The 23,084-nt window shown below is 37.6% G+C and overlaps 2 protein-coding genes across 4 annotated transcripts in view; one reads left to right on the top strand and one right to left on the bottom strand.

Annotated features, from left to right (window-relative positions):
* Positions 1 to 85: 85 nt before the first annotated feature.
* The window catches only part of LOC104266592 (cadherin-23-like), a 32,231-nt gene continuing 9,232 nt past the window's right edge, over positions 86 to 23,084 (top strand). The window contains exons 1-31 of the mRNA XM_026838652.1: positions 86 to 223; positions 590 to 956; positions 1,207 to 1,367; positions 1,835 to 1,964; positions 2,972 to 3,143; positions 3,424 to 3,589; positions 3,716 to 3,830; positions 4,081 to 4,244; positions 4,773 to 4,878; positions 5,121 to 5,251; positions 5,311 to 5,485; positions 5,907 to 6,058; positions 6,405 to 6,585; positions 6,961 to 7,094; positions 7,402 to 7,605; positions 7,790 to 7,915; positions 8,344 to 8,448; positions 8,779 to 8,911; positions 9,246 to 9,533; positions 9,792 to 9,973; positions 10,212 to 10,451; positions 10,983 to 11,099; positions 11,353 to 11,575; positions 11,896 to 12,086; positions 12,811 to 12,948; positions 13,432 to 13,551; positions 13,875 to 14,052; positions 20,697 to 20,911; positions 21,170 to 21,327; positions 21,572 to 21,720; positions 22,105 to 22,306. Of these exons, the coding sequence (XP_026694453.1) occupies positions 896 to 956; positions 1,207 to 1,367; positions 1,835 to 1,964; positions 2,972 to 3,143; positions 3,424 to 3,589; positions 3,716 to 3,830; positions 4,081 to 4,244; positions 4,773 to 4,878; positions 5,121 to 5,251; positions 5,311 to 5,485; positions 5,907 to 6,058; positions 6,405 to 6,585; positions 6,961 to 7,094; positions 7,402 to 7,605; positions 7,790 to 7,915; positions 8,344 to 8,448; positions 8,779 to 8,911; positions 9,246 to 9,533; positions 9,792 to 9,973; positions 10,212 to 10,451; positions 10,983 to 11,099; positions 11,353 to 11,575; positions 11,896 to 12,086; positions 12,811 to 12,948; positions 13,432 to 13,551; positions 13,875 to 14,052; positions 20,697 to 20,911; positions 21,170 to 21,327; positions 21,572 to 21,720; positions 22,105 to 22,306 (4,817 nt within the window). The 5' untranslated portion in view covers positions 86 to 223; positions 590 to 895. The remainder of the gene's footprint in view (positions 224 to 589; positions 957 to 1,206; positions 1,368 to 1,834; positions 1,965 to 2,971; positions 3,144 to 3,423; positions 3,590 to 3,715; positions 3,831 to 4,080; positions 4,245 to 4,772; positions 4,879 to 5,120; positions 5,252 to 5,310; positions 5,486 to 5,906; positions 6,059 to 6,404; positions 6,586 to 6,960; positions 7,095 to 7,401; positions 7,606 to 7,789; positions 7,916 to 8,343; positions 8,449 to 8,778; positions 8,912 to 9,245; positions 9,534 to 9,791; positions 9,974 to 10,211; positions 10,452 to 10,982; positions 11,100 to 11,352; positions 11,576 to 11,895; positions 12,087 to 12,810; positions 12,949 to 13,431; positions 13,552 to 13,874; positions 14,053 to 20,696; positions 20,912 to 21,169; positions 21,328 to 21,571; positions 21,721 to 22,104; positions 22,307 to 23,084) is intronic.
* LOC100184006 lies at positions 13,839 to 19,629 on the bottom strand. Of its 3 annotated transcripts, none has more exons than XM_026838653.1 (12): positions 18,788 to 19,628; positions 18,694 to 18,730; positions 18,117 to 18,200; positions 17,225 to 17,631; positions 16,989 to 17,090; positions 16,515 to 16,751; positions 16,197 to 16,265; positions 15,733 to 15,939; positions 15,414 to 15,575; positions 15,137 to 15,231; positions 14,726 to 14,859; positions 13,839 to 14,401 (listed from the first exon to the last, which is right to left on the bottom strand). In XM_026838653.1, exons 1-12 carry the CDS (start codon positions 18,840 to 18,842, stop codon positions 14,236 to 14,238), a joined length of 1,755 nt encoding a protein of 584 aa, XP_026694454.1. In that variant the 5' UTR covers positions 18,843 to 19,628; the 3' UTR covers positions 13,839 to 14,235. The 3 variants fall into 3 exon arrangements, with proteins under 3 accessions (XP_026694454.1, XP_018671321.1, XP_018671320.1); XM_018815776.2 differs by having other exon boundaries at positions 18,694 to 18,718; XM_018815775.2 differs by having other exon boundaries at positions 18,694 to 19,629.

The following is a 23,084-nucleotide window of genomic DNA, read 5'->3' as shown; positions in this document are numbered from 1 at the left end:
AAAATAACAAAATGTATATTATTTATCCCCCAGTCCCCTTTATGGGATATAACGCGCTAACAGTATCCATTTCACCCTAATCTAAAATATAAACATATTATTTGTCCCCAGTCCGTTGTCATCATCCGTGCCCGTAGTTATAACAATCGATGACGTTCAAGACAACGAACCTAGATTCGTCCATTTACCTTATAATAGAAGAATAAACGAAGATATTGCAAAGGTGAGTACATTGGCTGTTGTGTGTTTTCGACGATTACGGGCCCTTTATAGTTATGTGTCTCAGTGATTCTGGCCCTGATCTGGTGCTCATAGAGTTGAACGTTTCGTGTGTAAACAAAGTACGATTCTAAGGCTACAAAATACGTAATAGGCAAAAATCAAGTCCAACCAATTGTTATATGAAAGATATATTTCGTCTAAAAGGCATCGTCGGTCTTTTTTTGGGGGATACTGTTGGCATTTTTTTTGTGGAAATGTGTTAAAGTTATAAACATCTTTTTAAATCCCAGGTCTTCTGGCATACCATGCTGTAGGACCTTACCCATATATTACAAAAAACATTTTCCAAACTTTCATTTTCTCCCAGGGCACCAGTGTTGTGACCATTTCCGCCATAGATGGCGACAGAGGGCAGCCTAATGACGTAGCTTACTCCATTGTTTCCGGTAACGAAGACGGGAAGTTTTCACTAGATTCCTCCGGTGACGTCAGAGTTGCGTCACGAATCGATCGTGACGTCATCGGGTTTAGCGGAAGTTACGTATTAACAATTCGCGCGACTGAAATACCAACGCGTGGATCGAGCGGCGGCGCTTTTCGTGAGGTCAGCTTTGACGTCATAGTTGATGACGTCAACGATGAACGGCCTCGATTTGAACGACGTAGTTACAGAATGAATGTTCCTGAGACCACACCTGTTGGTACTGCGCTACCCATGCTTATACGGGTCGAAGGTATGATCTTTGTTTGTTTATTATAATTTTAGTAACTTTATTATATTATTTAGATTTTTGGTAAATTATAGAAATGTTTATTTTGTAACTTCCTTTATAATAGTAACTTATTTTTAATTAGTTTAAGTTTCTTTGTTTGTTTTATATAATTTTGACAACTTATAAATTTGTTTGTTTATAACTATATTTTATTATTTATTTCTTATTAATATTTAAACCCTGGTTTACAACTACTTTTATGACGTCACAGATAAAGACCAAGATGCAAATAGTGACGTCACAATGTCGGTTGAATGGAACATGAGCGACCACATCGCGCTTAGTCCTGTGACGTTTCGTCATCGTGGTGACGTCACAATCGTTCTAAAACAACCGCTCGACTTTGAGACGCAACGCCGTGTTCAGTTCCGGGTGAGAAATATTTATCTTTACGACTCTAAAAAGGCTGTTGTCAATACCATTAGCACATATTATCCCATTTTTAATGATTATATTTTATAGTACTGTGGGGTAAGATGGGTACCGTTAGCACATAATGTCCCATATTTCCGAATCGTGTTTTAACAACCAACAACGATCTTATACATTCGTGAGGATACAGTTGTATAAATCTTTAAAATATTCTTTCTCAACCACCAAATGGGACAAGGAATGTAAATGAAAACATGGACCATCTTGCCCCAACCTATACTATATGTAATGTATGAATATAAAGGCCAAGAAAAATTTAAATTCGGTAAATACTCGAAAATAAATGAAGCACGTGCTCCCTCGTGATTGGTCCATCTGTTAATTACGTCACAGAGGATTACAATAAATGGGAATCTGAATATAATGACGTCATCATCGCGGTTTTAATTTTTATCGATTGTCTTCAGATATTCGCCAACGAAACAAACAATCCAGCATTGTTTACTGAGTGTGACGTCACAATCGACGTCGAGAACGAAAACGACAATGCTCCATTATTCGCGAATACAGAATATCACGTTAACGTGTCTGAAAACAGTAAGTTTTGTTTGTTTATTGTAATTTTTACAACTTTTTAATATATTTTGCTGCTATATATATCTTTCAATTTCTTAGTGTTGGTGTAATGGCCATTTTTAGCATAAATTTCAAGCATGCCTCAATGTAGGACCTCACCCATATACAATGAAAGAACAAACCTTTTTTGTACAAGAAATATTAACAACAAATATACGTTTTTATGCATAGCTTTTATAAATATTGAAATATCAATGTTAGTTGGACGTTCTTGCTAGTTTATGATCGCGTTTTTTAAACCGTCTACCGCGAAACTTTTCCTAATGTAAAATACGAATTTTTAAAACATCCGTATATGCTGCAGATAAAGAATCCAAGCGTGTCGTGACCTTAACGTTGCGAACCATTGCTTAATGCATGGATATAATAACACAAAGTTGCACTAAAATAACCAAGGCTTCATACATTATGTATGAGTATTAGTTTTGGCTCCTATGCCGGTAATCAATATATGCCTGTAGTGAACTATAGCGGGTTTAGGTAACATGCATTATAAATACATTATGCTATAACATATAAGACAACTAGCCAACTTTGTGCAGTAATAGCATTTTGTGCATTTATGGGTAAATGTAACTTATTTATCCTCGCATGGCGGGCCAACGACAGTCGTTATACCACGGGTGTTCTGTTTCATACACCTCGTGCCAGCTTACAAGTTACCACGTATGTAACTTATTTATCCTCGCATCGCGGGGCAACGACAGTCGTTATAACATGGGTGTTCTGTTTCATACACCTCGTGCCCGCTTACAAGTTACCACGTATGTAACTTATTTATCTTCGCATGGCGGGGCAACAACAGTCGTTAAAACATGGGTGTTTTGTCTTTTTATTTTTGTTTCTTTCAGTAAAGCACTTAACAGCGATTGTCACTAATGGGTTGTCTAAATTGTCAACTATGCAGAAAAACAATCAGTCACATTCATTACACATATCAATTCCCGATGTTGTGTTAATTTCCACAGCTGAAGTCGGCGAGCTTATATTCCGGGCATCGGCCACCGACCACGACTCGGGAAAGTTTGGTAGAATATATTACTCGCTAGAGGACGCTCACGGTGACGTCACCATAGGTAGAAAAAGTGGGGAGATAAGGTTGTCAAGGAAACTGGATTACGAGGAGCGGCAAAGGATAAGGTGAGTGAAACATAATGTAATGTTATTATAAAAGATGGTCCATGTTTTCGTTCTATTTTCCTGTCCTATTTGGTAGTAAACAAGAACATTCAAAGAATTGTAAAAACCATGTCCTCACGACTCCCATAGACCGTTGTTAATTGTTTAAAACACGATCAGGATACTTGGATATTTTGTTCTAAAGGTGTCCCATCTTACCCCACAGTACTATGGGTAATACAAGCATAACATATATGTATCTTAGTGACGTCATTGATATATGACGTAACACTGTATACAGGTACGCGATATTAGCACGTGACCCCGGTCCCTCTTCACGAATCGCTCGAACTTTCCTCTTTATCTACGTCATAGACGAGATTGACAATATCCCGGTATTCCCCCGACCACTTACCGATGTCTACGTCATCGAAAATTCCCCCAGAACAAAACTCACAACTTTAAAGGTATTTGTTCATTACGATAATTGAAACACATTTAAAATGTTAAGTTCGGCATGTCATGTTATTGTATGTGATGAATTCAATAAATATTTATTACGTCACAACTTATTTTCATTTATGACGTCACAGGCGACAGACGCGGATGTTAATGACGTATTATCATACTCACTCACCAATCCTCGATATGGCGAATACTTCTCTGTGACGCACAATGACGACAACACAGCCGATTTGTTTCTAGAACGTAAGTACATTGTTACGTTTTATAACGTCACATACGTTTTATTTTGTTCTATTCTATATGAGTGAAATTCTTTTCAAAAGGCTTCATATTTAGGCCATAGTTGGCCCATTACCCCACACCCAGAATGCTACAACCCATTAGTGACCACTGGGTTAAAGCAATTGCCGTTAAGTGTCTTGCCCAAGGACACATACGTCCACAATTGTGTTGAGCCTCGAGTTTGTAGCCTATTAACGTATTTTCCTTACAGGACCCTTGGATTACGAATCCGTCACTGGAGGCAGTATAGAGCTCACTGTTGACGTCACAGATTCAGGATTCCTCCGCTCCACAGCGACACTAGTGGTCAATGTAATAGACGCGAACGACAATCGACCACGGTTCGTTCGTTTTAACAACATCTCCGTGGAAGAGGTTAGATAATACTGTTTTACGCCATGATCTATGACGTCATGATGTGTGACGTCATTGATACCACCTTTACTTTAGAGTCGTGATTTGTTTTCAATAATTTACTTTAAATTGAAACATGTAATTGTAGTTTGTTGCTAATTCTCGTTCGTTTATACTAAGCTACTGAAAATTACTTTTATTGGGTTACTACAAAGTGTAGTATATAGAAAGGTGGGGGGAGACGAGATACCGTTAGCACGTAATATCCTGATCGTGCTTTGAGATAATAAATTAAAAAGTGTTCCATCTTCCCCCACCCTGCTATATAGTAGGGTGGGGGAAGATGGGACACCTTTTCAATTTATTTTCTCGACACATTTGGTAGTAAACAAAAAACATTCAAATAAATATAAAACTGTATCCTCACTACTTCCATAGACCGTTGTTAATTGTTTAAAACACAATCAGGATATTTAGATACTATTTGCTAAATGTGTCCCAACTTCAACCACCCTGCTATATATGTATTTTTATTTGTGTTCACCACAGAACATCGGGGGTGGGATCTTGGTCGGATCGATTTTGGCGGACGATGACGACAGCGGAAATAACGGGCGGGTTAATTATTACGTCACAAGCGGCCAAGAAGACTTCGGTATTTACTTTGTTTTACAATTAACGTAACTTTTTAAGCAGTTATTAATAGAACAATAATTTGATTTTGGCAAGTTCGTGACTGGGTTTGTACAATCTACAATATTTAAATGATAATTTATGTGTTATGCAATACGTGCTCATTCATTAGTGCTATGTTCTCTTGTATTTATATAAAAGAGATTTTTAAGTCCAGAACTTCTGGAACTAATTGTTTTACCAATTAATTATGACGTCACTTAGGTACCGTGTTCCGTTTGAATGAGCTCACTGGTGACATCACAACTAAACCGGGGATTTCCCCCGATTACGAAACAATACCTGTGTATGACGTCACCATCATGGCACAGGATAATGGAATCCCTTCATTGTCTGTAAGTAATTCTAATACTATGTGACAATGACGTCATAATCAAGTTTGTTACGCCATCAGACAACGCGGAAGTTACGCATCGAGATTGATGACGTCAACGACAATGCTCCATTGTTTACCAAATCCATTTATGACGTCACAGTGGACGAGAATGACCGATTACGTGACTTCGGCGTCGAAGCCACCGATGTAGATAGCGGGAAAGATGGGACGATAAGATACCGGATATCAGGGGGTAAGTTGGGTTGTGACTATTTGGATATTATGTGCTGAAGGTGTCCCGTCTCCCCCCACTCTACTATGAGTATATTTGGTTTACTTAGGCATGGTTGGTATTTAGATTTAGGTCCGATTTGACCCATTACCCAAATACTATTTTTAGTCAGTCACTACTATAGTGCATTTTTGCATCATAATGCATCATAATGCACTATTGTAGTGGCTGACTAAAAATAGCTGGCAACATTATGTCCAGCAGATAAGGGACCTTAAGTGCTTATATTGTTGTAGACTAGGTTTTTGTTTGCTACGTACTTAGTAACACTTGGTGTATTCTGTTATGTTGCAACGAGAAACATCCAATAGTATTGGTGCTAGATTATGGCCAGGAATTCATTACAATGACACCCATTAACATATATATATTTATGTTCCAGGCAACGACCGTGGTGTTTTCCGTATTAATGACGTCACTGGTGACATCACTAACGTCAAAGTTCTCGATTATGAGCGGTTGGGTGACCACGTGATGCTTGACGTCATCGCACAAGATAACGGAAATGACGTCCAGCTCAGCTCTTCTGCCAAGGTGACGTCATGATCCTAATTTTTTAGTACTTAATAATTAAAGCAATTAATTAATTAATTATCCAGTTTTGCAATATATTAACAACTATCCAGAAATGGCCAGGGGTCGGCCATTACCCCAACACCCATTAGTGACCACTGGGTTGGAGCAATTGTTGTTAAGTGTCTTGAACACACATGCCTACAATGGTGGAAGCGTTGAGCATTGACCCCCATCCTTCGTTTACATCAACTATATTTTTTCAATGAATTATATACTTAGAGGTCTATTAACCCATGCAGGGTGCTATTATTTACCACGTTTAAGTGCCTAATGTTAGGTTATAATAAACAACAACGTCACACAGGTCGTCATAACGATAAATGACGTCAACGATAACGCTCCCATATTTTCCCGCTCAACCGAAACCTCGTTCCAAGTTCAGGAAAACATCCTCGGTCCCAAAATCGCTAAGTTCACCGCTTATGACGTGGACAGCGGGGACAATGGACGTGTGACCTATTCCATTGTCACTGGGAACGACGACAGTGAGTATCACGTTTATTACGTTTTGTGTTTGTAGTTTGCCGTTCATTTTATTGAGCACGTATTGTTCCTACAGCTCCCATTTCATCACACAGTTGCTCTTGTTATCTTTTTCCATATCATTTGAACGTGGACATTTATTAAAGCCTAACTCTCTTGTTTTGTGTTAACGTTTTGTTGCTCATTTTTTTCTCATCGTTGTTTTAAATAATCCCATCTTCGCCATCAGATTTAAATGTAACTTTCGGGGAGGATTGTTTTTCTGTATGGCTGACAATTTTGACAACCCATTAGTGACCTGTGGTTAGTATATATATAATTAGTCTGATCTTCGCTATTGTATTCGAAAAGATAAATTAAACATTCTTTGTTTTCAGACACCTTTACAATTTCACCACTGGATGGGGAACTACGCGTCACACATGGGGTGGAGCTCGACAGGGAGCATGAGGCCTACTATAACGTCACAATATGTGCTATGGATAGAGGGGAAATACCCAAGAATGATACTGTAAGAATTGTGGGTTGTTAAAATAGATAAAATACTTTGTACACTTTGTTAATTTAATTTATTAGGATGTAACAGCCATGCCTTTTATATATGTTTTGTAGTTGAAGTTTTTTATATATGTTTTCACTTCTCTATAAATTTTTACTGATATTTTTTCCTTTTTTCTTTTTTTTTCTGTTTTAATTATTTTTATCGTAAAAAGAACTTTAACTTTTTGTAATTAAAAAGATTAATTTGTTACCGTAACCATACAGACATTAAGTTATTCATTTGTTAAAAATGACACAAATTTTATTTTGTGTTTCAGATCTTCACTCAGATTCATGTAACAGATGCAAATGATAATCCTCCCCAGTTTGTGCAGTTTCCCAACCGCATCAACCTTAGTGAAAATACCGTCATGGGGTTTTCAGTTTATCACTTGGTGGCAGAAGACATGGATTCGGGAAAGTTTGGAGAAATAGAATTTTCGATCGAAAACGAAGATAGAACTTTCTCTGTAAATTCAAAGGTAACCTGGCTTGGATACGAACCCAGGATCCCTGATTCTCCAACCCTGGCCTGGGTTCGAACTCAGGATCCCTGGTTCTCCAACCCTGGCCTGGGTTCGAACCCAGGATCCCTGGTCCTCCTGGCCTGGATTCGAACCCAGGATCCCTGGTTCTCCCATCCTAACATATAAATACAACACACAGACTGGAATCATCTACCTGATGAAATCATTAGATCGCGAAACACGAAGCGAATACAACTTACAACTGGTAGCTCGTGATAATCCTCGCGATTTAAAGAATTCTAGAACCACAAGAAGAACAATGCAGGTGATTGTTACGTAACAATTAAACAATAATGAAATATTATTTAACTGATTGTACTTGCATAACACCTGATACAAATTGAATAATATAGTAGAGTGGGGGAAGATGGGACACCTTTAACACCTAACATCAAAATAGCCTGATCGTGTTTTAAACAATTAACAACGGTCTGTGGAAGTCGTGAAGATACGGTTTTATAATTCATTGAATGTTCTTTGTTTACTACCAAATGTAAAGAGAAAACTAAACTAAGGGCGTCCCATCTTCCCCCACCCTACTATATTCCACCTAATATAAAACGTGCCGATATACATAGCAAGAAATTATTGCAAAGCATAATATAACCTAAAGTTGCTCTTTAGTAAAATTTAGTTCTGTTTGAACAAGTCTTTTTCACAAAAATACCCATGGTTTAACTGATTGTCTTATAGATCCTAATCGATGATGTTAATGACGAAACCCCCCGGTTTGTGGGAATCCCCTATATTGCAGAAATAACCGAGAATTCCCCTCCAGGCACCGAACTACGATTTGTGGTAAAACTTATTGTTTTTTTATTTAAAATTTCATTTTTATTTATGTATCATGGTAGTGGTTTCTTTTTCACATTTTTGACTTTATATTTTGTAAAAACTGTAATTTGGTTCATTTCCTTTTATTAATCAGTAATTAATGTAACATAAGGTATATATTTGGTATAACACAAGGTATTGTTTATGGAACATTATGTTATGTTATGACTTAACAGTCAGAATCACGATGTGCAGGCGCGAGTTGTATGAAACAGAATAACTGTTATAACAACACAATTTATCAAAGATAAATATTAATTACTTCAATTACCATTATTTTAAAATTCTATAAAGTCCCAACCGATCGTTGCCATTGACAACGATGACGGAAGAAATGCTGACGTCACTTATTCCCTAGTAAACGATGAGTCAGGGTTTTTCGCGATCGATTCTTTGACTGGAAGTTTACGGACAATTGTCAATATAGGTTGGATTATGATGTCATAAATAAATAAAATATAACATTTTTGTTGTTATCTATAATATGATATTTCTATGCTTTGAGTAAAATGCAAGTAATTCCTACTTTATTGGCAGGTTTTCTTTTACTAAAAAACAAGAAAAATAGTTTTATCGTTTAGAGATGATAAAGAATACACAGGGTCTTTTTGTTTAAAATAACAATTAACTATTTTTTGTCACCATTAAGTTGACTGCTACAAAAATCGAGATTTCATTCTATATTTTACTATTAAATTTGTTTAATTAACAATATACATCGTTCATACCCCATATTGTTACATCACAATCTTCTTTATTAGATCGAGAAGAGCTAATTGATGACATCATAAAGCTAACAATACAAGCCAGTGACATTGGGTTTATGACATCACAAACAACTGTGACAATCAATGTTCTCGACCTAAACGACAACACCCCTAGTTTCGGTCGCGCTCGAAGGGTTCGGACTCGTGTTCGGGAAGACTTGAGATGCTGTCATGTGATCGCACGCATGGGCGCTTCGGATCCAGACAAAGGGGACAATGGACGGTTGTTTTATTCCATTGTTAGCGGGGGTTATGACCATTTTGTCATCAATCGAGACACAGGTGAGTGAGGTGGTGTTTTGTATCTTTATGGGAGTACTTTCATTTATTCAGTTGTAAGGTATACACAGTCTGGGTGTTGGGGTGATGGGGCAACGCTGGCTTAAATCTTGAGTCCTTGACCAGGATCTCACCTATATAAGATAAAACGTGCCTAAATCCCAGGTCCCATAGCGTGCCGTATGACGTATAGAATATAATAAAGTTTATAAACCTAAATAACACCCAGTATTTTATACCAACCATAATTACATCACTCAGGCAGCATTACAGTCGCGCCTGGTCAATCACTGGATCGTGAAGTGATGTCACAATACCGCTTGGTTGTCATGGCAACCGATCGAGCTTCCAACCCGCTGTCAAGCACGGCGGTTGCTACGGTTACCATCGATGACGTGAACGACTCCAGGCCGAGGTTTCTGTCTCCGTTTCTCAGAATCCAGGTAATTATGAAGTTGCGTGTTTTATTCATTTATGTTTCTAACAATATGCTTACGCAGTATTTTAACCTGAAAGAACCTAATTTCATTATTACCCAATTATTTACCTTTTCTAACAGATGTTTTATTTCCCTGTAAACTGAGAACTTATCCAAACTTTGAGGTTTTGTCTCAAAAACTGAAAATTTCTGTTTGCTTTTTTTGTTTACACAAACTTTTCTTCGCTATTCTTTGATTTCAGGTTCATGAAAATTCACCTGTTGGGTCAAAGGTTACGACCCTGGTTGCCACGGATGACGACCTCAACTCTGACCTCGTGTTCTCTATGACATCAGTAACCATCTATGATGTCATAGGGAGACCCGTTGTCGTGGATACGGCTATTGATGATGTCATACAGACGGATAATGACATAATAATATCTTGGTTTCACCTCAATTCATCTAGTGGTGATGTCACACTAGCTTCTAATGACTTAACAGTAAGTATTATGATGTCATACATAACATGTATATGATATCCTATGCAGATTTGCTTTATTTTCTTTTGTTGTTAAAATAAATGACTTATTACATTATACTGTTTGTAGGGTGTAACGGTCACGCCTTTTTGATAAAGTTTTAACAGTCGTTATAACATGTTTAAAACACCCATGCCCGCTTACGAGTCACCACGTATGTAACTTAATTATCCTCGCTTGGCGGGGCAACGACAACCGTTATAACACGGGTGTTCTGTTCATACACCCCATGCCGGCTTACAAGTTACCTGTATGTAACTTATTTATCCTCGCATGGTGGGGCAACATTAGTCGTTATATACACGGGTGTTCTGTTTCGTACACCTCGTGCCCGCTTACGAGTTACAATGATTCATGACATCACACCTAACCACAATGACATCATACCTAACCACTATGACATCATACCTAACCACTATGACATCATACCTAACCACACTGACATCACACCTAACCACACTGACATCATACCTAACCACTATGACATCACAGACACATACAACAGTAGATCGTGAGGTTTGTTCATCAATCACAATAACGTTCAGTGTGAGAGACGAAGCTTCTTACACACCGGAGGTCGCCAATGCTATTCAACATATGATGTTACAGGTTGGACTCGTTTAATTGATTTATTTGTTGCTTGTGAATAATTAAAGCAGATTTAAATAAATGTTTAGATTACTGGTGTATTAAAATAAATGTTGGAAAGGCAACTTATATATTTTACTTTTTACTTATTAACACAATCTAAAAAACACCATTTTTTAACAGCTGATATGCAATTTAAAATAACTGACCAACTAATTTGGGGTGAACAACATTTGCAGTAAAACTATTTTCAAACTAATTAGTTACTTTTCAGATTGACATCGTTGACCAAAATGACAATTCCCCCGTTATAACCACGGAGACTGGTGACATCATCACTGATGACATCATCATATCCATAGACGAGGAGTGCGATGTGGGGACGATGTTGATGGGGTTCGGGGGCAGAGATGTGGACCAAGGGGTGAACGGGAGGGTTTCGTATGAAGTTGGGGGTCCGGGGAGGGGCTTGGTGGGCCTGGATGGCGGGGTTGGGGGTAAGTTGCTGTTTGGGGGGTTTTAGGGGTGAATGATGGGGTAAAATAGTATTGGACATTAGTTTTGGTATATACTGTGGGTGAATGGGGTGTAGGACAGAGTAGTTGTGGGGTTGTAGGGATTTGAGGGTAAGTTGGTGTGTAGTGGGGTTGGGGGTAATGACAGTATTGGGCCAACTCTATTCTAAATATCTGCGTGTTGCAATAAATCTGCTTTGTATAATTATAAGTCTACTACAAAGACATCGCCGGTATAGGATGGAATGTTTTATTATAAAATTACGATAACTTTAATTAATTAACCTGACCTTTATCATCAGCGAGCCTCGTTACCAAGTCTCGTCTCGATCGTGAGGTTCTATCGCCTCCCGGTGGCCCTGGTTGGGTGAACATCACGCTAACAGCGAGCGACCATGGGTTCCCATCACCCAGGTCAACGAGGGTCATCGTGAGGGTGAGGGTCGATGATGTCAACGATAATTACCCCGTGTTTACTGAGGATAACTATGATGTGAGTGGGAAGATTATACATTGTGTTTTCATTGTATTCTATGTGGGTGAGGTTCTTGTTAGACTAGAGTTGGCCTATTACCCCAACATTGTATATGCACATTCTATTCTATATGGGTGAGGTCCTACAGTGAGGCACGCCATGGTAACTGGGATTTAGACCAGAGTTGACCCATTACCTCAACACCCAGGCTGCTACAACCCATTAGTAAACCATTGGAGAAATGTTCTTTAACTTTTTTGCCCAAGAACCTTTATGTCTATCTGTATAAGGATCAAACATTCAGATACAATGTAAGCAGCAGTTATAGCACTAGACATTTGAAATTAATAAGGTCCTATCTGCTGACCCATCGTTCAACGCTTACTATAAGCTATAGCAGTGCTCTTCAACCGGTGTGCACGGTGCACCAAAATATGCCAGGGGTGCACCAGTGCAAAAAGGTATACAAGGGTGCATCACAAACTTCAACAATTTTCAGTAATAATACTCAGTTTTGAACATTTTTAACAAATTTAGCCACTTTCCTACAGTTTTTTTTATATGAATTCTATATCTTGCATCACTGGGAAATGTGAAACGTCATTTTTTTTAAGTTAAAGCAATCAGGGGTGCATGAGTTTGTCGCAACAACTTTATGGGTTCACCAACCCATAAAAGGTTGAAGAGCACTTGGCTATAGGACCTTATTATAATATCCCATATTTGAAACTTTTTCATCCAGATTGAAATCCCCGAAGATTTACAACCAGGCAGCATTGTGACGTCAGCAATCGCTATGGATATCGATGACTCAGCATATGGTGATGTAACATACAAGTTACATGGGGCGGTGGGGTTCTTTACCATTCATCAAATATTGGTATTAATTATTCCTTTAATCAGTAAACGTTTCAACAAATATATATTACTAATATTATATGTTGTATGGTATTATAGGCACCAAACCAGGGGGGGCAGGCCAACCCCCAATTTTCTTCTTAACTTTAAACATTATAACCAATAAGTTAGAACAGTGATATTTATTGTTATGTTGTTACTAGGCAGTAATATTCAAGTAAATATTTCAAAATGTTGAATTTATTGAACTAACATTTTTGTTAACATCTTTTTTGTAGTTGGCGCTTTTACTCAAGTAGTTTTTACCCAAAGCATGTTTTAAAAATCATTATTTTGCTCTTAATCTTCTTTTTTAAGGTTTCAATTAGGTTTCAAATTTAAGATAAAAAAATTTATATATTATATATGCTGCCAGGCATTTTTACAAAACAATTTTTTTTCTGGTAAACAAATATAAAATTTATTTGATGTTGCTATGATGTCATAAACACCCATTATGACACAGGGCAAGATACGACTCGTGAAACCACTGGACCGTGAAGTAATATCGGAACATAAACTGACGATAGTTGCTACGGATAACGTAAGAGGTTCTAGAAACAATAGAAAGAAAACAACAAAGAAGGTAATTATGATGTCATAAGGAGAGGTATATTGTAGAATGTGGTTGGTGCGCCTGCCTCTAACATGGAGGTTATGGGTTCAAGGCTTGATGCTGCTATCATTGTGGGCGGATAAGACCTTGGGCAAGACACTTATTGGGCATTAAACTGCTTTACACTGCCGCCATTAATGTTACATACGTGGTAACTCGTAAGCTGACACAAGGTGTATGAAACAGAACACCCGTGTTATAACGACTGTCGTTGCCCCGCCATGCTAGGATATATAAGTTACATATATATTGCATTATTATTGTATTATGACATCACACTATCTCATTATTAGATGACAATCACGGTGAGTGATGTCAACGACAACTCCCCAGTGTTCGACCAACCCCAACAATATAAGATCTCCGTGTTGGAGAACACGACCCCTGGTACAAGGGTTGCCATGGTTACGGCTACTGATCGTGACGAGGGGAATAACGGTCATGTGACTTACTCTTTAAGGGCTTTCGTAGGTGGGTGTGGTGTAACTGATGATGTCATAAGTGATGATGTCATAATTGACGATGTCGTATTTGTGATGTAACTACTCTTGATGTCACAATCAGAGTTTGTGTCTAATGATGTCATTATTCTTGTCGCGGTCGCTTGCATTATGTTTGATGACATCACAAGTGATGATGTCATAATTGATAATGTCACACAGCAGTTTCGAGACTAAACACTTTAACGCACTGTCTCCCCCACTCCGCTACTACCAGTTGACCGAGAGAATTAACTTTGACGAAACTCGGCATCTTTAAACCGTTCATGCGTGTGATCACATGACGTAGGAAGCGATATCGGTCGTCAAACTGACTGATTCTGTAATAATGAGCGTGATGATAACTTTATGATGTAATAATAAGCTTAATGGTGTAATTGAGGAACAAAAATAAGAAGGTTTTGTTAAAATACGAATAATATGTGAAATTATTTCTTTATCTCTATGGGATTTAAAGCCAAACCAACTTTAAATTATTAAAACGCACAAAACAAACTTTATTAAAATGCAATAAACCTAACATGGTGTAGCTTGTTCGTGTTATAATAAAACGAGAGTAAACAAGGTATTCATAAAAACTATCCAGTAAAAACGTGGTCATTTAACCAAACACTGAGTTAGTTATGTCATAATAAGCCATTCACCTGTCATTGCCACAATCGGCCACGTATAAATAACCGGCTGCGTCGAAACAAATTCCAAACGGATTCCAAAACTCCCCATCATTTGTTCCTTTGCCACCAATTGCATGTAACGGTCGACCAGCTAGTGAATACACCTGGTGTATATATTTATATGGATGGGTGTAACTTGTTTGTTTTGCGTGGTGGGCAATGACAGTCATTATAATACGAGTGTTTTGTTTCATACACCTCGTTCGTGCTTACGAGTTACCACGCATGTAACTTATTTATCCTCGCATGGCAGGGCAACGACAGTCGTTATAACACGAGTGTTCTGTTTCATACACCTCATGCTTGCTTAAGGGTTACCACAAACGTAATTTTGTGGGTGATTGTTTTTCTGTGTGGCTGACAATTTAGACAACCTGTTACCTTAATCTGATGGTTCTGACTGTCGCTCACAACGAGTTCATTACGTCGACTGATCGCTACCGCCACCGGCTGGTTGAAGTTCATAAGTTTTGACCCTGAACATAAAAATCATAAATAATAATTTTTAAAAAAAATGAAACAGAAAAGAATCTATACGTGAACATTTTTTATAGAAATTTGACCATTTTTTTTTAAACAACAAAAATTATACAATGTTTAGGATTAAGTGCAATTTTATCACAAATATAGAAAAAATACAAATGACATCATCTGTTACCTTGGTAACCAAACCTTTTTCTAATATTTCCGGTTTCGTCGTAAACAGTGACCGTATGTCCAACTATGTCTGTGACGTAATAATTACCCATTGTGTCGGAACAAACGCTGTAACAATTGTTCCGGAATGTTCCTTGTCCGAAACAAAGCTTTAATCGGCCGTCTAAATATAAAAATAACAAAATAACAGTGTATGTATATTAGAACTACAGTTAGAATACTATATCAATAAATTTAGGTTGCAAATTTAAAATTCGAAAAATATTATTTTAAGTATTAGTTTATGATTTCTATGTAAAGTTATATTATTTCTATCTCACCCATTGTAAACACCCGAACCTCGCTCCCACAACAAACCACTATGAGGCGCTGTTGAGTTACGAAGAGTCCTTTCGGTTTAAAATCGCTACCGGTGTCAAATTTTAAACGAAAATTTCCGAATCTGTCGAAAATTTGAACCCGATTGTTGTCACTGTCGCTGACTATGATGTCATCATCGATTGTGATGTCAAGGCCAGATATAACTCCTGGTGTAAAAACATGAAAATAAAAACCATAAATCATATAATATAAAATCAAAATATATAAACTATTATATTTAAAATATGGAAACTTTAAACATAAATTCAAAAAAAGATTAAATTCAAAATAAACAAAAAAAAATAAAAATTTGAATGTACAGATATAAAAGGCAGGTGTGCTAACCAGTTTTCGAGGGCGCCAAACATAGAAATGTCTTAAAATGTTGTCAAAATATTAAAAATATCGTCAAATGTGTCGTTACCTCCGAATTGACTTAGCCTGTTTCCCCTTCCTCCAAATTTAAAGAAATTAAAACTTGAATTCTTTCGACCTAGTGATCATAAGTATAAGATGTTTGTGTGAGAAATAGTAGGACGGGGGGAGGTAGGACACCTTTTCATAATATTTTATCGTCCCATTTGGTAGTAAATAAAGAACATTCAAAGAATTATAAAACCGTATTCTAACGACTCCCATGGACCATTGATAATTGGTTAAAACACGATCAGGATATTTGGATGTTATGTGCTAAAGGTGTCTCATCTTACCCCACAGTACTATATATTATTTCTATGTTTACCATTCTTTGGTTCGTCATAATGTCGTTTACTCATCCGTATAATCTGGTTTTTATATTGAATTTGAGAATCTGTCGAAAAATCCCGTTGATGCTTGATGACATCATCATTGTCGGTTGTGATGTCATTAAGTGATGATGTCATAGGCATGTATTGTAAAGTAGATTGACTTCCAGGTTTGACACATGACAGCCTAAAGTTCCGTTCATTGGAGTAACTTTTCTCAAGCGTCGTTTTACCTGTTATGTTAAAGTTAGTGTTAGTTAATATGGAGTGTTAAAGTTAATATTTGTGCAAAAAATTGGAAAGTTTTAAAATTTAAAATCCAATTCTTAATTTAAACATAATTTGCTGCTGTTTTCCAATAAAACATGAGTTAGATTTGGTTTCATCATTTAGTTTAAATCCCCCCTGACTTTACATTAAGATTCAATCATGTTTGCAGTTTTTCATTAAGTATATGTAATTATACAAACTTGGGTAATGGTTTAATCCTGGCATTGTGACGTCAGAAGATAGCTCTTGTGACGTCACAAATCCCGAATCGTTCCCGCTTTTTACGTCATCATGTGTCTTATCTGAAACGAACAATTAGATTATTGCAACGTACTTGGTGGCAGCGTCGAGCCTTGAATCCGTAACCTTTGGATTAGAGGCAAACACGCTAACTACTGTATCACAGTGTCTGTCATAGAAATATAAAAAAACTCACCGTGTTTACTAGCGCGTGGCAAGGTGACGTCATCGGTGACCTTTGACCTCGTTAATAAATCTCTTCTTCGTTGAATTTTCTCAAAATTATCGAACCGGTAATTCCCCTCTTTAGCTACCGACTTCTTAACCTTCGGCATTTCGTATATATCCGGTCTCGAATCGCTCAATTGTGACGTCACAAGCAGGCCTTTATACTCGTCATAACCATACCCCGCTAGTTCGAGATAAATCACTAAGTTTTGGACAGTAGCTTTCCATTTGTGACGTCGCCGCCAAGATAATAGGACGTTCGATTTCCGCTCATGCTCGCTGTCGAACGCGGTAACCATCCGCTGAACTTCTATCTCGTTAAAACCAAGCCTTCGACCCAGGTACCATGACGTTCTAGTCAGTTCTGTCGATAAACTGAACACAAATTGATCGTTAGTTTGAGGTAAAAGTAACTTTTCTCTCATGGGTAACTCTATAAGGTGCTTTAACAGTTAATCTCTATTTTATTCGTTGTGGTATTTCGGTAATAAGTCAGGTCTTATGTTTCATCATATTTTAGTCAATTTTGTTGATAAATTTTAGTAAAAATTGACGCTGCGTTGTAAGCTTGTCGGCGTTTGGGGGTAATTGGCCAACGCTGGCCCGTATGCGCTGTAGGACCTTTTTACCCATACCCCGCGAGCGTTCATGGGCCAACTCTATATTTTACAAATTACTCTGTGCTTACGGTCTTTTTATTTTTGATAAGAAACTAAGTTTTTGATACCTCGCTATAAAACCTCACCCATATAGAATAAACCAGGAATTGCATATACAGGGTTTGGTTTGTATACTGTTCGCCGTTTATCCCACGAATCAGTGCGACCAGTGTTATCAAATATTCGACTATGACGTCATACTTATATATTTGATCCTTTGTGACGCGTTGCGATCTCCGGTCACGCTTCACTTGTTTCAGGAAATTTCGTTTCTTGCTTCGTTTGCTACGATCGGAAACAAAGGATAAAAACATGTTGACCAAAGAATGTTTCGAAAATCGGACAATTTGTAACAAATGCAAAAAATATTAACGTGATAAAGCAATATGTATATTCAATATATTCAGAATATGCCAAAAACCCCGAGATTTTGTAACATAATGTGTAAAAAAAATAGAATAAAATTGAGGCAAATGAGTTAAAAACTACAAAATGTGGTAAAAATACAAATTTAACAAACAAAAGTAATAAAAAAATGTCTTAAATCGTTTAAGTAAGAACTAAAGTCCCTATGAATGCGTATTGGGTGAAATTAGCAAAATTTACTTTTCGAATTTGGAATATTAGACAAAGAATTATTAAAAACTGTTAAAAACCCATTTCTATCTCGTCAAAATGCTTAAACGTCCCCGCGGAATTTCAAATAAATTGAATCTAAATTCCTTGGATTACGTAACAATCCCATAGTGATTTAACAATGCATGTGATTATGACGTACCTGCTGTGTTTCCTACTCGTTTGTTCTGAAACAAAACCTATAATTACTTCATAAGTTAATGTGATAATGACGTAACAATAAGAATAACACTTACCATTATGACGTATTTTATTTAAATCCAACTCGTTATGAGATAATTTCCCGCCCATTTTCAAAACTTCAAATTAAAATCATTTTTCTAGAATTTTAGTTCAATTATAAATCTTAAAACAGCATTGTTACGTCACAGATACATAATAAACTAAATCTGGAACAGTGATTGTCATTTACAACTTCTGCTGTTGTTATTGTCTCTTCCAAAACTAGTGTCGTTTCGTCGCGAATGACGTTATTTTATCATTGTTTGCATCGAACTCTGGACTTGTAAACAATCGTAATGCATTGTTCTTATTATATGTCTTTTGTGACGTAACTATCTTACTCCATACAAGTAAAATAAGTCTTACCCAAAATATGGTAAAGTTACATACGCGGTAACTCGTAAAATTTCTTGACGGTATCCATCTTACCCCACGTTAATACTTAACTACAACCACCAACTAAGACCACAGTATAACTATCAGATGCTTTTACATACGCAATGTTATTATATGCTAATGGTGTCCATCTTATACTCCACAATAACACATAAAGTTACTTAACTAGGACCACGGTACAGTTAACCACTAGATACCTCCGCACTTTAATAAGAAACCTCAGCCTTCACCACAAAACCCACACCGATAACAATAACACCCCCCCTCAATCTCGTGGTTTGCTCTTTTACGCTCAATCATTCGTGACGTCACAACGACACACCCTCAATTTAGCGCGATTTCGCTACGCGTTGCATCGAAGTCTATTGTGACACGACATTCCCCGCTATTATGACGTCATAAAAGTTGTTATCGCGTAATTAGCTAGTTCTAGAATACGTTCACTTTCGATTCTTTGTTCCTTCTACGATTGTTACTGTGGCGTTTCTGGACGACTTTAAAATTTGAAAATATTCAAAACATATATATATTTTTTTCAACCACAGTACAAAAATTAGACAAATTTACTAAAAGACTAAATAACCACTCATGCCAAACCTTGCATGTTTCCTCCCAATTGTACATCCGTATTGAGCATATAATGTAATGATGGTTGCCACCTTTAAAATATAAAGTATAAATTCCAGGTCCCATGGTGTGCCTTGCTATAAAACCTCCCCTATATAGAAAAACAATTCACATCGAATTCTGGCCCAACTATCCTCACAGCGCCACTAGCCTGATCTAATGCTAATTGTTGTTTAAAACACGACTAGGAAATTTGAGACATTATGTGCTAACGGTATTTATCTTACCCCACAGTACTAAATAGAAACACATGGTATAGTGGGGGGGGTAAGATGGGACACCTTTTCATTCTATTTCTCTTCCCATTTAATAGTAAACAAAAAATATTCAAAGAATTATAAAACCGTATACTCGCGATTCCCATAGACCGTTGTTAATTGTTTAAAACACGATCAGGATATTTGGATATTATGCGCTAAAGGTGTCCCATCTTACCCCACAATGTGTCCCATCTTACCCCACAATGTGTCCCATTTTACCCCACAGTGTGTCCCATCTTACCCCCATAGTGTGTCTCATCCTTTCCCCACATATACTATATTATACAATCATACACGCAATGACCGCCCAACCTTACAAGCCACTCACCTTACCTGGTCTACCAAACCAAACCAAGATAAACAAAGAGTTTAATTATCCTCGTGTGGTTTAAATACCCAATCTAATAATCGATGTTTTATCTAAGATAACCCTAGTGATCTGTGACGTCACAAACCTACTGATCTGTGACGTCACAAACCTACTGATCTGTGACGTCACAAACTTAATGATCTATTACGTTGAACACCTTACGACGACACAAAGATTTTTCGTTTGTGACGTTTTTCGTTTGCATGACGTCTTGATAACGTGTATTCTTTCTCGTTTACGTCATAATAGCAACCATTGTTTCAATTCTAGATTTCTTCAGCATTGATCCTATAGATGGTGACGTCACAATATCTCGTCAAGTAGTCGCCTCACCGCGCCTCCCACTGGTCGGGGATGTGGTGGTGTTCGCGACGGATGGTGGCGGTAGAGAGAGCAATATGACGTTGCAAGTACGGATTGTTGACGTCAATGATCACGTGCCTAAATTTGAATCTCCCGCCTTTAACGTTATCAGGATATTAGAGGTTTGTGTTGTTTATTATTATAAAGATAATAACCCTATGTTACTCCAACCCAGTGGACCAGTGGTCACTAATGGCTTGTCTAAATTGTCAGCCATATACATAAAACGATCACCCACAAAGTTACTTACGTGGTAACTTGTAAGCGGGCACGAGGTGTATAAAACAGAACACCCGTGTTATAACGGCTGCCGTTGCCCCGCCATGTGAGGATAAACAAGCTTCATTCATTGTTAAGACAATACCACTATGACATCACAGGAGCAACCAGGTGGTTTGTTTGTGACGCAAGCAATGGCAACTGATGACGACATAGGGTTGAATGCTGACGTCAGATATAGATTACACGATCCAGATCTGACCAATCAGGGAGCTTTTATGATTGATGACGTCACTGGGAGGGTTATTACGTCACGAAGGTAACATTTTATCGTTTTGTGGGACAAGAAAGACACCATTAGCATATTATATTTAAATATCCTGATCGTGTTTTAAACAATTAACAACGGTCTATGGGAGTCGTGAGGATACGTTTTTATAATTCTTTGAATGTTCTTTGTTTACTACCAAATGGGATGATAAATAAAAGTGGAAACACGACCATTTTACCCACCTACAATATATTAACGTATAGATGACGTAATTAAATTGATGACGTCACAGATTGGATCGTGAGTTACGTCACAGTTACTCTGTCGTCATCCAAGCACACGACTTGGGTGACCCTCAACTACAAAGTACACGGATACTCAACGTCATACTTGATGACGTCAACGATAATCGACCCAACTTCCCCGCTTCCGGTTCTCAAGGTGACGTCACTATGACGTAATATACGAAAAAATTTGTTGTCTGTTTAAATAATTGTTAAAATCATGTTTGTATAGAAACGAATTTGTTTATTGTTACGAGTTTTGTTTAATGTTAGTAGACGACTTTATTATATAGTAGAGTGGGGGAAGATGGGACACCTTTAGCACATAATATCAAAATATCCTGATCGTGTTTTAAACAATTAACAACGGTCTATGAGAGTCGTGAGGATATAGTTTCGTAATTATTTGAATGTTCTTTGTTTACTACTAAATGGGTCAAAAAATCGAGTTAAAAGGTATCCCATCTTCCCCAACACTACTTTATATATTGATCATTTAAACGTTCACTCTCATTTGCTAACAAGCCGCATTATTACGTAGGTGCATCCCAGCGACTAAGGTTCCCAGAAGACGCTCCCATTGGCTCGATTGTGGGTCACGTGACACGAGCAGTCGACCGTGACGACAGCGCTCAGATCTTCTACCATATCTTGACACAAGATGTCAGTGGAGAGCCGATATTAGGAATGAATGGCGACAAGATTGTGTTGATGCGTGAAGTGGATCGGGAAGCTGTTGAAAGGTTCATGTTTGGTTGTTGGTATTTAACCATAAGCTCCATGGCGTGCCATGTTATAACATATCTTTACATATAGTTGGGTGGGGTAAGATGGGACACCTTTCCGGCTTTGGCACATAATATCCAAATATTTTTATCGTGTTTTAAACAATTACCAACAGTCTATAGGAGTCGTGAGAATACGGTTTAAAAAATCTTCTTTTATGCTTGTTAACTACCAAATGGAACGAGAAAATGGATTAAAAAGGTGTCCCATCTCCCCGGGCCCACCCTACTATACCTCACCTTCAGCCGTGTTTGCGCCAAACCCCACTTGCTTTCTAAGTGTACAGCCCAGTGAAACGCGTGTTTGGGTGTTTAAGAGTCGGTATGTATTGTTGAGGCTTGGCAGTGAGTAGGATGTATGTGGTTTACCACTTGTACCGCATTGTAGTTCAACTACTTATAAACCATAGAAGGTTAAGAAAAACTGTTTAAGAACATAGTCCTGCTGGTCAAACCTTTCCTGACTTTAAACAGTCGTTACCAAATTCCTACACGCATGAAACCCAACCAAAACACTGGTTTACTAGTTTTAAATAATCGGCACACTTCATGTCAGCTTTAACTTATAAGCAATATCTCTCTTTAATATCCAAAACTTGTGACTCGAGTCGCCGACAAAAGCCACTGCCCAAGAAGGATAAGAAACACTGGTTTAACCACTTCAGTTTTTATGTAACCATTACACCATTTACTTAAACACCATTTCTACCTCTTGTAATATGCAACTACCCTATTT

This window comes from Ciona intestinalis, unplaced genomic scaffold (assembly GCF_000224145.3).
Source record: "Ciona intestinalis unplaced genomic scaffold, KH HT000101.2, whole genome shotgun sequence".
NCBI lineage: Eukaryota > Metazoa > Chordata > Ascidiacea > Phlebobranchia > Cionidae > Ciona > Ciona intestinalis.
Note: the sequence above shows the minus strand (reverse complement) of the source record. Positions and strands in the feature narration are given on the sequence as shown.

Excerpts from the sequence above, each read along its gene's own strand:
- LOC100184006 (XM_018815775.2), bottom strand. The coding sequence starts at position 18,842 with ATGGGCGGGAAATTATCTCATAACGAGTTGGATTTAAATAAAATACGT. Across the intron at positions 18,201-18,693 it reads ACGAGTAGGAAACACAGCAG|CAAACGAAGCAAGAAACGAA; the intron begins GTACGTCATAAT and ends TTCCGATCGTAG. Across the intron at positions 14,860-15,136 it reads GTCAGAACCATCAGATTAAG|GTGTATTCACTAGCTGGTCG; the intron begins GTAACAGGTTGT and ends TATATACACCAG.